General features: G+C 44.9%; 1 protein-coding gene across 1 annotated transcript; it reads left to right on the top strand.

The window, feature by feature from the left end:
* Nucleotides 1-2,257: 2,257 nt before the first annotated feature.
* LOC120054868 (thrombospondin-4-B-like) lies at nt 2,258-14,069 on the top strand. The gene is made up of 22 exons (XM_039002566.1): nt 2,258-2,336; nt 3,533-3,730; nt 3,856-4,103; nt 4,193-4,304; nt 4,517-4,602; nt 4,718-4,769; nt 4,991-5,172; nt 5,277-5,414; nt 7,462-7,542; nt 7,635-7,787; nt 7,872-7,976; nt 8,088-8,195; nt 8,298-8,457; nt 9,253-9,371; nt 9,659-9,711; nt 9,804-9,985; nt 10,218-10,396; nt 10,626-10,674; nt 11,680-11,876; nt 12,540-12,712; nt 13,133-13,272; nt 13,422-14,069. Exons 1-22 carry the CDS (start codon nt 2,258-2,260, stop codon nt 13,469-13,471), a joined length of 2,844 nt encoding a protein of 947 aa, XP_038858494.1. The 3' UTR covers nt 13,472-14,069.
* The last annotated feature ends 696 nt before the right edge of the window (nt 14,070-14,765 follow it).

The raw sequence follows: 14,765 nt of genomic DNA, 5'->3' as shown, positions 1-14,765 counted from the left end.
GCTGTGGTAGCTGACGTGTGTAATGTTGAGTCATTAGCATACATAAACACACATGCTTTACTCAGTGCCAGTGGCAGGTCATTAGTAAAAATTGAAAAAAGTAAGGGGCCTAGACAACTTCCCTGGGTAATCTCGACTCTACCTGGATTATGTTGATGAGGCTTCCATTAAAAAACACCCTCTGTGATCTGTTAGACAGGTAACTCTCAATCTACGATATAGCAGGGGATGTAAAGCCGTAACATATATGTTTTTACAGTAGTAGATTATGATCAATCGTGTCAAAAGCTGAAATGAAGACTAACAAAACCGCTCTCACAAGCTTCTTTTTATCAATTTCTTTCAGCCAATCATAAGTCATTTGTGTAAGTGCCGTACATGTTGAGTGTCCTTCCCTATAAGCATGCTGAAGGTCAGTAATTTGTTTACTGTGAAATAGTATTGTATCTGGTCAAACAATTTCTTCCTAAAAAGTTTACTAAGGGTTGGTCGCAGGCTTATTGGTCAGCTGTTTGAGCCAGTAAAGGGTGCTTTGCTATTCTTGGGTAGCGGAATCAATCAATCAAATGTATTTATAAAGCCTTTTTTACATCAGCAGAGGTCACAAAGTGCTTATACAGATACCCAGCCTAAAACCCCAAACAGCAAGCAATGCAGATGTAGAAGCACGGTGACTAGGAACAACTCCCTAGAATGGCAGGAATCTAGGAAGAAACCTAGAGAGGAACCAGGCTCTGAGGGGTGGCCAGTCCTCTTCTGGCTGTGCCGGGTGGAGATTATAATAGTACATGGTCATTAAGGCCTGTTTGTTCTTCAAGATGTTCAAACATTCATAGATGACCAGCAGGGTCAAAATAACTTTTGCTCCCCTCCAGGGGGACACACTTTCCTGTAGGCTTAGATTGAAGAGATACAAAAATAGGAGTGGCAATATAGTCTGCTATAATCCTTAGTAATGTTCTATCAAAGTTGTCAGACCCAGGTGGCTTGTCATTGTTGTTAGATAACAATACTTTTTTCACCTCTTCCACACACACTTTGCGGATGTGTGTTCTTCAATGATTGTCCTTCAATTACATTGCAACCTGCAGGGCCTGTATTCATTAACTGCAGCTCTATGACCATAAAACCTATGATTATGAGGGGGTGACTCCATTACTAGGAAGTTACATAGCGGAACAATTATGGCAGTCAGACTTGACTGGTCTAACTCTACATGTCCATGCATATGGCAATGGACTCTCCATGTCTTAAAATAGTAATTATTTTAAAGGTGGTTTTCTACTACAGTATATAGGTCTCCTGGGCCCTATATCTTTACAAGATAGTAAATATCAGAAATGATTTTATGTAGAAGTGCTATGTCCAGGAGAAAGAATGTGAAGTATTTATGACATGGTCATGCATTGTGTCAATTTCAGTAACTCTCATTCCTTCCAGCTGGTTTTATCTGTATTTTCCCCTTTGTGTCATAGGCAAAGGCTCCAATATGGCGTCCGTCCAGCACCTGATGGGAATAGGGTGGGCCAGTACCCACAGCCAGAATAGGTATTTGGGTGAACTGAACTACGGACACTTGAACTATAGGAAATTATGTGATTATCTGATAGATTTAATTTCTCTCTCTTGAAAGACTTCCTGGTCAAAGAAAGGTGAAATAAAATGAGAAAATAGAAAAACAGACAGACTGACACACAGAACGTGGTAAATGCATCTGGGAATGGTCTGTTTTTCTGAAGCCTCTAAGATGTAGAAATATCTTGCGGTTACCAAAAGGAGCCCAGAGACAGAGATGAGGACCAGACTCTCAACTTGAAACTCCTCCAGAGTTAAAAACTGTCTCAACGTCCAAGGTCTGGACATCTCCCTCCTGGACCAAACACACACACACCACCTCTTTAAAAACACAGTCCCTACAGGAACACTGAGACGTTACCCTCCCTTTTCAAAACCCCTCTGCAGCTACAGGAATGCAGGAACACACCCCTCTACTTTAAGGTCTGGCCCCTTTAAAAAAGCCAGTCTGTAGCTACAGGAGAATCTCCCCACTGCTACTAGGACTCTGCTTTCAGCATCCGTCTGTCAGTTTGTCAGTCTGTCTATCCATCAGTCAGCACCAGGGGTATTCTAAATAGATAGCTGCTGTATTGATCCCTGTCTGTAGGACCAGGTGTACTGTGTACTAGTCGTGACGGTGACCCAGCCTGGGCTCTCAGGACTGGTTTGTGCTGAAGGCTGAAGACTAGGAAGTGTGAGGATGGGGGTGTGGATCAGAAAAGTGGTCCTCTCTCTGCTGATGCTACAACTGGCCACGACTGTCACAGCACAAGGCATTGGTGAGTACCTCAACCTATCACCTATCAATACCCCTCTCTGACCTATCAAAATGCTCCTAAAGTAGTACACCAGTAACCTTTATTCGTTGTAATACCTTATCAATATACTCAATCTGTACCTTCTTAATCTACTGAGTCTGTAATTTCTTAATCTATAACTTCTAAATCTACTCAATCTACACTAAATCTGAATCTCTGACTTTGCTTCTCTGAATCTGTCATTTCTCCATTACTCATTAAATCAAGCATTTTGCAGTGATTTTCTGATGAATTATAATGATATATTTAGCAGCGGCTCAGTTAAAATGATCTGTAAATAGCCCACTCAACTACCTCATCCCCATATTGTTATTTATGTTTTGCTCCTTTGCACCCCAGTATCTCTACTTGCACATTCATCTTCTGCACATCTATCACTCCAGTGTTTAATCCTAAATTGTAATTATTTTGCCCCTATGGCCTATTTATTGCCTTACCTCCCTTATCTTACTTAATTTGCACACACTGTATATAAACTTTTCTATTGTGTTATTGACTGTACGTTTGTTTATTGAATGTCTAACTCTGTGTTGTTTGTGTCGCACTGCTTTGCTTTATCTTGGCCAGGTCGCAGTTGTAAATGAGAACTTGTTCTCAACTGGCCTACCTGGTTAAATAAAGGAGAAATAAAGGAGAAATAAATAAAAAAAGGACTTTAATGGGTTTGTGTTTAATGCATTGTGTTGTGGAAAAGGTCACATACTTACACATCTATCCATAGGGTGACCCAAATAGAATGACACTGATTGGCTTTAGGAAAGTGTTTGTGCAATAACTTAATTTCTCTGGAATCCATACGCATCAATTTTTCCATACAAACACACATCTCTTAGTATTATTCCAGAATGTGGGTCATGGCTGTAGAAGCAGTGGATTTGTTCCAGTGGAAAGAGTTTACTGCTGGCCCTTTGGTCAATCTGCCACGCCATAAAACAGTGGCACCACACACACACACACACACACACACAATCTACCACTTCATAAAGCCCTGACACTCAGCACGAGCAGCTCTACAGCTCATCAGTAATTGCCACAAGCATGAAGTCACACACTTAATAAACTCACTAATGACAGTCGCACACGCATGCACACAGGCACAAACACATGACTTCTGAATAAACGTTGTCTCTGTGTTGTTTGTGTGTGTCCTGTGTTAGTGTACGACCTGCTGGTGTCTCCAGACTGCTTGCCTGACCTGACACAGGGAGGGCTGAAGAATAAAGGTCTGGATGAGGCCTTCCTCCTCTCCTCCTTCAGGCTCCATAGCAAGTCCCCCTCTCATCTCTACAGCATCATCAACCCCAGGGACAACAGCAAGTACCTGGAGTTCACCCTGCAGGCCAAACTCAACAAGGGTAAACACTGCCGTGCTGTCTGTCTCAATTTACAAATGTGATCATACATCTAAATCAAATCTGCCTCCTTCTCTCCCCTCCTCTTCGGTTATCATTCCTAAGCAACTAACTGACCTTTCCCTCAGTGACGATCCGTTACCAGAAGACTGATGGTAGGGCTGGCACCACCAGTTTTAGCCACCCCTCTCTGGCGGACGGCAAAGAGCATCATGTGATGATCCATGCCAGCGGTCTGCAGAGAGGACCAGGTCGTATGGCGGTCTACGTAGACTGTAGACTGGCTCACACTGTGGACGAGCTGCCTGCTGCCTTCGGGACGCTGACACCTGGACACAACAAGGTGGCGCTCAGGACCCTGCAGCCCACCGGGCAGGTGAGACACAAGACTAGCATAGGTACAGATGAGTACGATTGTTTTTTGTGTTGTCACTCACCAACCACTTGTCCACCTGTCTCTGTCAGGATGAGTTGACGGACCTGAAACTGGTGATAGAGGACACGTTAGATAACGTCGCTACGCTCCAGGACTGCAGCATACAGCAGAGCGAGTCTCTGGGTACTATTCAGCTACTGGGTAAGAACACAGGCCTGTTATAAGCTGCCTGAAACATGACTTGACCTTTTCTGATGTCACATTGTGCGTCTCTGCCATACTGTACATTTGACCCACTTGAGACCCGCATTTTGACATAAGTTATCATAAACCATCAAGTCATAAAGTCTGTATGATGGAACATAGAAATACACTTTAGCTAAAACTGTAGCTAAAGACTACATTTCCCACAGGCCTCCAGGCAGGCGGACAGGATCCGTCTCAGATGTTAGAGCTCCACAAGATGATGTCAGAGATGAAGGACCTGCTCCTCCAGCAGGTACATCACCTGCCTTACAGTAGACATGCTGTTGTACCCTCACCTTTTAAGGCACCGCCATTTGTCTTTTTCTCTGTATCTACAGTTAACTGGTATTTTCTTTCCCCCGTAAAAGATTAAGGAGACCACATTCCTTAGAAACACCATCTCAGAGTGTCTGGCATGTGGTAAGCTGTTCTCTTAGATATATTACTACTAATACAGTGCTACTGTTACTGCTTAGGACTAATGCTTTCTGAAGATAATGAATGACTTCCTTATGTGCATGCTCTTATTTTAGCTGTCAACTGAAACCGGATCAATAAGATATTGATGAGACTGATACTGATTGAGGATACTCAAGTTATATGTGATGTTATATCATACATGCGTGTGTCTCTGTCTGTAGGTCTGGGTGGCAACATGGCGTCAGGCCCAGGTACAGGTGCACGGTCAGGCCCGTCCCAGTGTAGTCCAGGTATGTGTTTCAATCAGGACATGTGTATCCCGGCCGAGGGAGGACGCTTCACCTGCGCCCCCTGCCCCGACGGATACACTGGAGACGGAGTTCACTGTGATGACGTGAACGAGGTAGGGGGGGTGTGTGTGTTACCGGGTCAGTTTAACCTTTAACCCCTACTTCCCCAGCGTATGGTGTGAACGCTAACGTGTGTGTGTGCGTGCGTGTGTTGCAGTGCCAGTTTAACCCCTGCTTCCCCGGTGTGAGGTGTGTGAACACAGCTCCTGGGTTCCGCTGTGAGAGATGCCCTCTGGGATACACTGGTCTTGAGATCAACGGAGTGGGAGTGTCCTACGCACAGTCACACAAACAGGTAACGTATAGTCACTCAAACAGGTAACACACAGTCAGACAGACAGGTAACGTATAGTCACTCAAACAGGTAACACACAGTCAGACAGACAGGTAACGTATAGTCACACAAACAGGTACCACACAGTCACACAAATTGATACCACACAGTCACACAGACTGGTACCACACAGTCACACAAACAGGTACCACACAGTCACACAGACTGGTACCACACAGTCACACAAACAGGTACCACACAGTCGCACAGACTGGTACCAAACAGTCACACAAACAGGTACCACACAGTCACACAAACAGGTACCATACAGTCACACACACAGGTACCACACAGTCACACAAACAGGTACAACACAGTCACACAAATTGATACCACACAGTCACACAGACTGGTACAACACAGTCTGGTACCACACAGTCACACAGACTGGTACCACACAGTCACACAAACAGGTACCACACAGTCACACAGACTGGTGCCACACAATCACACAAATTGGTACCACACAGTCACACAAACAGGTACCACACAGTCACACAAACAGGTACCACATGTGCAAATTGCTTATAAACAGTAATAGGCACATGGTATAGAGTGTGTTATACTCTTAATTTAAATTTTTTTAACCTTTATTTAACTAGGCAAGTCAGTTAAGAACAAATTATTATTTTCAATGACGGCCTAGGAACAGTGGATTAACTGCCTTGTTCAGGGGCAGAACGACAGACTTTTACCTTGTCAGCTCAGGGATTAGATCTTGCAACCTTTCGGTTACAAGTCCAACACTCTAACCACTAGGCTACCTGCCGCCCCACTAGGCTGCCTGCTGCCTTGTTACAGTCAGTGGTGTAGTGGAGGGCATAGGCAGGTATACACCATATAACCACTGTTTCTGTGGGCCTTGCATATATTAACTTCTTAATACCCACAATGAGTATCAAGGTAGTGTGGTGGAGGTATAGCCTGTATCAATTAATAAGGCGGATGAAACAGATAAGAATGCTTAGCTTAAAATGTTGATAAACTATTATTTCTTCTCATTGTAAGTACAGAAATGTGCAATGGCTACGCGCAAATGTCCCAAAATGCAATTTGCGGGTAAAAAACGTTCTATAATATGCACCATACGCGGTTTCATGGGCAGAGATTGAAATATCCGTTAGTCATTTAGAAAGAGGTGAGATCTAAAGATGCAACAACTATCGTGGGCTGCTAATATGACTACAATAATGCCTTTGCCTGCAAGACAATGAAATTAAGTTCATTTGAAAACCAATAGAACAGGAGAGAGCATATGAGGAAGTCTTTATAAAAGAATTACCTCCACGTTTATATGGTGGGATTTTGGCTATAGGCTGCTTTGAAGCAACGCAAGACAAGCCTAATAATATGAAGTAAAACATATATAGCGATGCTAATGATTGGCCTAATTGTCTTCTGGTGGATGGAAAGGCTTTCCCAAAAACCTTCTCAATTAAATGTCAACTAGCTACAATGTAGCCCACGCCTACCTGGCAAAATGATATCATGACTATTTGCATCAATCCAGTGGCCATTTGTTTTGCCAACTTGTGCTCTACAGAAACACTGCTAACCAATCAACAGTGCTACACACTCAAAAAATGTAAATGTCTTAGATTTTTCCAGAGACCTCAAAAGTGGTCTCCTGATGTGGTTTAAACATTGTTGTGGACTTAGAACATCAAATGTTGTTGATTTTCCCCCCAAAAAATTTAATCGACTTTGAGAGCGAAACCCCCCCCAAAAAGGGAAAATCAAAAACCTGTGAATTTCTGACTCAGTTGACAGCCTCATTTATCAGCCTACTTGCACAGTACAGCTTGGGTTGGCCTGACTGTGAAAGCCCAATATGGGATTTATCATTTTAGGTCATTCAGAGTGTATGTCACTGTTTGTCACAGAATTTTTCACACAGGGCGCCTTTCCTTCATCGGGTGGGCCCTTTGGTAATTTTTACCCACTCCTCCAAGCACCACTACACCACTGGTTACCGTGTGTGTGTATTCCTCTCCATGTGTGTCTGTAGGTGTGTGATGACATAGATGAATGCCAGGGTCCTCCTGACAACGGAGGCTGCACCGCCAACTCTCACTGCCACAACACCAGGGTAAGAGTCACAGCAGCTTGAATATTCCCATTCAAGCCTGTTGATAGTAGGCCTGAGATGAAGCCTGGGCCTGTATTTGTTGTCTCTCCCAGGGTTCATTCCGCTGTGGGGAGTGTAAGAGTGGCTTCTCTGGGGATCAGGTGAGCGGCTGCAGTGGGGAGAGGCTCTGTGGGAACGGCCAGCCCAACCCCTGTGACAGCAATGCACAGTGTGTAGTGGAGAGAGACGGGAGTGTTAGCTGCCAGGTGAGAACATACACACACACACGTGACACTAATGCACAGTCAATCCAAGATCAAATCCAAAACCTTTCCTCTTCCGTCCATCAGTGTGACATAGGGTGGGCAGGTAACGGCTATGTGTGTGGGAAGGACACAGACATCGATGCTTACCCAGACGAAAAGCTGAGGTGCAGGGACAACAACTGTAAGAAGGTAAAATCCAGCTCCATCTACTTCTTTACCTCTCCCTCTCCTTCTACCTCTCCCTCCCTCTTACCCTCTCCCTCTCCCCCATAGTAAGGCAGCCTCCATGTTTGTTTCCAGGACAACTGTGCGTTCGTTCCTAACTCTGGCCAAGAGGACGCAGACAGGGACGGGCTCGGGGACGCCTGTGATGATGACGCTGATAGTGACGGCATCGTTAACATAGAGGTACAGTACACAACTGTTACACGCCTTCCGGGTATAGTGCATTCACGATCAAGTAGGATACACCTTTAACATGTGCAGTAACTCTGTCTCTGTGTAACTCAGGATAACTGTTGGCTGCATCCTAACGTGAACCAGAAGAACAGCGATAAGGATCTCCATGGCGACGCGTGTGACAACTGCTTGACGACGGAGAACCCTGATCAACGAGACACGGACAAGGACGGGCTAGGCGATGACTGTGACGATGACATGGATGGAGACGGTGTGTGTGTGCTTTGACGTGCCTTCCCCAGGTTTTGGTCATTAGAGAGTTGGAGACAGAAGGAAATTCTACCACAGCTAGTGATTTATTTTAAGGTAGTGACCGTAGCAGTACTTTTTCACACTGAGACATCTTAATCCATGACGTTTTTCCCAAAACCACAATTAGTCTGAGGTCAGTCTAGCTGTCTGGTTGAAAACAGCATGTCTCCTGTCTCCAGCGGTTCCAGACATTATCATTGTCTTCAACAGAGCAGAGCCATATCTGTTGAATCCATTCACATCCTCTCAGTCTGTTTCAGTCTGTCTTCCATCAAAGTCTGCTACCTATTAGCTCATCTGTTTACAGGGAAAACAGGAGCTGGGGTAGGGTTCCGCCTCATAAAGTTCAAAACACTAGTAAAAACATTGATTTAAATGAGTTCCCATTTCTCAATATAAATGATCCATTTGGAATTGTCCTCTTTAGCTACTAGATTACCTTTTTTTTAAACTCATTTGTTCCGTTGGCAGATGCAGTGAAACTGTGCCCTAGTTTATTGTGTGTGTTTGTGTGTGTGTGTGTGCATTTGATCGTGCAACCTCTTGATCGTTTGGTCATGTCTCCCCCTCTAACACTTGGTCATGTCTGTCTCTGCAAAAAAAAAATACATCATAAACCCTGCCAGCAGCTGAGAGCCAGTGGAAACTATTCAACTGAACAAACTCTGTCATCTGGGGCCCGAGGACACTAACACTCAGACTAGAAAAATAACTGTGTCTGTGTTTTTATCTGTATTTGTGTTTTTGTGGTCAGGCCTGAAGAACATTCTGGATAACTGCCAGCGTGTGACCAACCTAGACCAGAGGGACAGAGACAACGATGGGGTGGGAGACGCCTGTGACAGCTGTCCTGACATGGTCAACCCCAACCAGGTAACCGTAAAACAACAACAACTCAACCACAACAGAACCATAGCACAACTACAACACAACCACAACAGAACCATAGCACAACTACGACACAACCACAACACTGCACAACACAACCACAGCACATCCACAACACAACCATAGCACCACAACCTACAGGTCAAATATCCTACCAAATATCAAACCTTTACCCCAACCTCAGACTGAAACCCACTGTTAATGTAGCCAGTAGCCAGTAATGTGCAGCCTCATGACATTATTGAATAAGATTTATGTTTCTTCTCCCACAGTCAGATGTTGATGATGATCTTGTAGGAGACACATGTGACACCAACATAGACAGGTAGATCCTTCTATAAACATATCCGCACCTTTAGAAGTGATACTTACTGATAGTGAGTGTACTGGGTTGACTTTGACCCTCCTCTCTATCAGTGATGGGGACGGTCACCAGAACACTAAGGACAACTGTCCTACAGTCATCAACTCCTCCCAGCTGGACACAGATAAGGACGGACAGGGAGACGAGTGTGACGATGACGATGACAACGACGGTATCCTGGACCAAGCAGACAACTGCAGACTGGTGGTCAACCCTGACCAGACAGATGAGGACAGTCAGTCACAACACTGATCCTCTTCCTTCCTGCTGTATTATAGCAATGCTCTCTCTAGTCTAGTTGTTCTTCAGTGTGTGTGTGTGTGTGTGTGTGTGTGTGTGTGTGTGTGTGTGTGTGTGTGTGTGTGTGTGTGTGTGTGTGTGTGTGTGTCACAAAGACCTAGCTGGCTCAATGATGCATTGATGTACAGTACACTAATCCGGCATGTATGTGTGTGTGTGTGTTCCAGATGACGGCGTGGGTGATGCGTGTGCAGGGGACTTTGACCAGGACAAGGTGATTGACAGGATAGACAACTGTCCAGAGAACGCTGAGGTCACCCTGACTGACTTCAGAGCCTATCAGACGGTAGTACTGGACCCTGAGGGTGACGCCCAGATTGATCCCAACTGGGTGGTTCTCAACCAGGTGACCTTATCGTCTTTAACATGCTGACATTTTAGTCATCTAGCAGATATTGAGTAACAATAACAGTTGTAGGGTCAAAGAGTATGCAAAAATAAGAGCATGAAGTCCACCATTCGATCCTTGATTGAGTTATTTGATTAAGTTTGATCTATGCTGTGTACAGTAGGTAGTGGAGTACTCTCTAGTATGTCATCTGTAGTATCATAACTCTCTCTCCTTCTCTCCCCAGGGTATGGAGATAGTCCAGACTATGAACTCTGACCCTGGCCTCGCTGTAGGTAAGACAACTCTCAGTTCCCATTTGACAGGCGGATGTCCACCCTCTCTGTGCTACTCACTCTGTATGTGTAGGCCCCACATTGTTCAGTGTGTGTGTGTGTGTGTGTGACAAAGGAGCTGTTCGTGGACTACAGGAAAAGGCGGGCCGAACAGTCACCGTTGACATCGATGGGGCTGTAGTGGAGCGGGTCGAGAGTTTCAAGTTCCTTGGTATCCACATCACCAACGAACTATCATGGTCCAAACACACCAAGACAGTCGTAAAGAGGGCACGACAACACCTTTTCCCGCTCAGGAGACTGAAAAGATTTGGCATGGGTCCCCAGATCCTCAGAAAGTTATACAGCTGCACCATCGAGAGCATCCTGACTGGTTGCATCACCGCCTGGTATGGCAACTGCTCGGGCGTAAGACGCTACAGAGGGTAGTGCGTACGGCCCAGTACATCACTGGGGCCAAGCTTCCTACCATCCAGGACCTATATAATAGGCAGTGTCAGAGGAAAGCCCAAAACATTGTCAGAGACTCCAGTCACCCGCTCTGGCAAGCAGTACCGGAGCGCCAAGTCTAGGACCAAAAGGCTTCTTAACAGCTTCTACACCCAATCCATAAGACTGCTGAACAATTAATCAAGTGGCCACCCCCCACTTTGTTTTTACACTGCTGCTACTCGCTGTTTATTATCTATGCATAGTCACTTTACCCCTACCTACATGAACAAATGACCCTGACTAACCTGTACCCCCGCATATTGACTTGGTACCGGTACCCCCTGTATATAGCCATAATATTGTTATTTTATTGTGTTACTTTTTATAATTTTTTACTTTAATTTGGTAACTATTTTCTTAACTCTTCTTGAACTTCACTGCTGTTTAAGGGCTTGTAAGTAAGCATTTCACGGTAACGTCTACACTTGTTGTATTTGGCGCATGTGACAAATACAGTTTGATTTGATGTAATAAGCCTGTGTTGTGTGTATTTGTGTGCGTGTCTGTGTGTAGGCTACACAGCGTTCAGTGGGGTAGACTTTGAGGGGACGTTCCACGTGAACACGATGACTGATGATGACTATGCAGGCTTCATCTTCGGCTACCAGGACTCCTCCTCCTTCTACGTGGTCATGTGGAAACAGACTGAACAGACCTACTGGCAGGCTGTACCCTTCAGAGCTGTGGCTGAGCCTGGCATACAGCTCAAGGTAAAAATACAAATAAATGGTCACACACCAGATAGGTGCAGTTTTACAGGGTCAGCCATAGTAGTACGGTGCCCCTGGTGCAAATTAGGGTTAAGTGCCTTGCCCAAGGACACATCGACAGATTTTTCACTTTGTCAACTCGGGTATTCAAACCCGCAACCTTTCTGTTACTGGCCCAATGCTCTAACGGCTAGTGTACCTGGTGCCCTATAGGTCTAGGGAAGGTATAGGGGTGTGTGTGTGCGTGGGTGCATGCTACTGTGCTTATTCATCTGCATTGCTTGCTGTTTGGAGTTTTAGGTTGTGTTTCTGTATAGCAGTTTGTGACATCTGTTGATGTAAAAAAGGCTTTATAAATATTGATTGATTTACATGGGCTCCTGAGTGGTGCAGCGGTCTAAGGCACTGCATCTCAGTAGAGGTGTCACCACAAACACCCTGGTTTGAATTCAGGCTGTATCACAACCGGCTGTGATTGGAAGTCCCATGGGGCGGCGCACAATTGGTCCGGGTTTGGCCGGTGTAGACTGTCATTGTAAATAAGAATTTGTTCTTAACTGACTTGCCTAGTTAAATAAAGGTTAAATGAAATACAGTGATCAATCTCAAAAGGCTTCTGACCTTTCTTTCTTACCTTCTCCCACCTCTCTCTCCCTCCTCCAGGCGGTGAAGTCTAAGACAGGTCCAGGGGAGTATCTGAGGAACTCCTTGTGGCACACAGGAGACACCAACGACCAGGTACGTCTGCTGTGGAAGGACAAGAGGAACGTGGGCTGGAAGGACAAGGTGTCCTACCGCTGGTATCTACAGCACAGACCACAGGTTGGATACATCAGGTGAGAAACACACATCCACACGGACTACCCACACACACTAGTCTGGAAAACTCCACCTTAGGCAACACAGTGACTAGGCAACACAGTGACTAGGGTCTGGTTTAAATGATGGACTCTTTTGTCATACAGGAACTACGTCAGGCAAAAAATCTTTGCAGTGGTTTTAGTTGAGGTAGCCACTTGCGAAATGCACTCGTTAAAAAAAAAAACGTGATCTCTATCTTGCTAGTTACTATTTTGTATTTGATTAAAGCAGATTAAGTAGTGATGTAGCCAGTGAGGTAGTTCCTGTATGCCAAGAGTCCATAATTGAAACCAGACCTTAGTCACTGTGTTGGCTATGGTCGGGTTTGGAGACTACACACCCACTAACACACACCCACACAAACACTCTGAACCATGTGTGTGTCTTCTGTTCAGGGCGCGTTTCTATGAGGGTCCCAACCTGGTAGCAGACTCTGGGGTGAAGATAGACAACAGTATGCGAGGAGGGAGACTGGGCGTCTTCTGTTTCTCCCAGGAAAACATCATCTGGTCCAACCTCAAGTACCGCTGCAATGGTGAGTGACACCCCACTCAGCCAACTAGCAGACAGATACAGAGACTAGCGCCGGTCACAGCACTCTGATAGGACAGAAGCTGTCTAAGTATTGTCATTGCTACAGGATGCTTAAGTCAACACCTCTCTGTTCTGTTTGTCCCTCTACAGACACCATCCCTGAAGATTACCAGGAGTACAGTGCCCAGAACACTGAATAAACACACGGAGCGTGGAAGAGGAGAGAAGGAACGGAGAAGAGATATTGGGACGGGGTGTTAGAGGACAGAAAAATGAGGATGGGACAGAGAAGAGAGGGGGAGAAAGAGAGGAAGAGGGAAAAAGAGGAGAGAGGAGATGGGAGAAGGGACCAAGCGGCATTGTGCATTTCGTGGGGGCATTATGAGAGGAGCAAGGCTTTTAAAGGGGCTTTTCACAAGCAATCGTCCCTTTTATAAAAGCATTATTATTACTGCTAGACTTTTGCCTGGTATGAAGACTGATGTCTACTCATCAGGGCAACAGACTTCCAGACATGACTTGTTAATGCTGTGTCTACACACGCTATACGGTACTGTACATGTGGAATTGGTTACTTGGTTAACTAAAATTGGTTAACTAAAAGACTGATGTAGATTGTAATGTTGTAGTGAACCTGTATATGTCTACTATCTGAGGTGAGGGTTATTGTATCTAGAGGTTCAAACTGTAGTTAGGGTCTCTCCTATTTCTGCCATTGGAGGAAAACAAAGACAAGGGAAATAAATGAAGGAGCTGGTATTGACTGCGCTTACATTAAAACAACCAATGTCCATCATACGTTACATTCAATAGATGTGTCATTTTTTGTTCAGTAAATCTATGAATAAATATTCTGAGCATTTGGTAAAACACCCTCTCTGAGTCTTTTGTTTGGTGTTACTAAATGGAACATATTGCTAGTTGTTGTTGAATAGAATGCATTGGGATATCTACCCCAAGCCACTGTATTTCAAGCTGAGGCTATCAATGATCACTTTACACAAACACACAAGACGAAATTAAAAGGTGCTCGTTTTATTTTTTTGTTTAGGACAAAATCAAGCTGTGTACAGAGAATTAGTGCGAGCAGTGTTTGGAAACATGCACGAGCACACACACACACACACACACTCAATTTTCTTCACAGAGCAAAACTCACTAACGCAAGTGCTCCCGTGCAAATAAAATGAGACAAACACACTCACATTCCACTCACACTCCTGTGCACACACCTAGTGGTCATCTTAACAATGGAGAACATAAAATGGACCACAACATGTCATGTATGGCAGCACACAGCCCAATCAGAAGGTTTGGTTTTGATCCCTAATGAGTTAACATGAGGTTGACCTGATGGTGTAGAGCTGAGCTGCAGTAGAGCACCATGTCCTGTCTATCTGGCTCATCCACAGGAGCCAGGACAAAAAACACAACTCGTCTGAAATGACATGTGGACAGAATCTGCTAATAGCAAAAAGGAAGTGATCAGTCAAC

Source organism: Salvelinus namaycush, chromosome 1, assembly GCF_016432855.1.
Source record: "Salvelinus namaycush isolate Seneca chromosome 1, SaNama_1.0, whole genome shotgun sequence".
Lineage (NCBI taxonomy): Eukaryota > Metazoa > Chordata > Actinopteri > Salmoniformes > Salmonidae > Salvelinus > Salvelinus namaycush.
Note: the sequence above shows the minus strand (reverse complement) of the source record. Positions and strands in the feature narration are given on the sequence as shown.

What these genes read in the sequence shown, in the direction of transcription:
- LOC120054868 (XM_039002566.1), top strand. Translation starts at nt 2,258, where the DNA reads ATGGGGGTGTGGATCAGAAAAGTGGTCCTCTCTCTGCTGATGCTACAA. An exon ending in CTCACTGCCACAACACCAGG is followed by an intron (nt 7,543 to 7,634) that starts GTAAGAGTCACA and finishes TGTCTCTCCCAG; the next exon opens with GGTTCATTCCGCTGTGGGGA. An exon ending in ACATGGTCAACCCCAACCAG is followed by an intron (nt 9,372 to 9,658) that starts GTAACCGTAAAA and finishes CTTCTCCCACAG; the next exon opens with TCAGATGTTGATGATGATCT.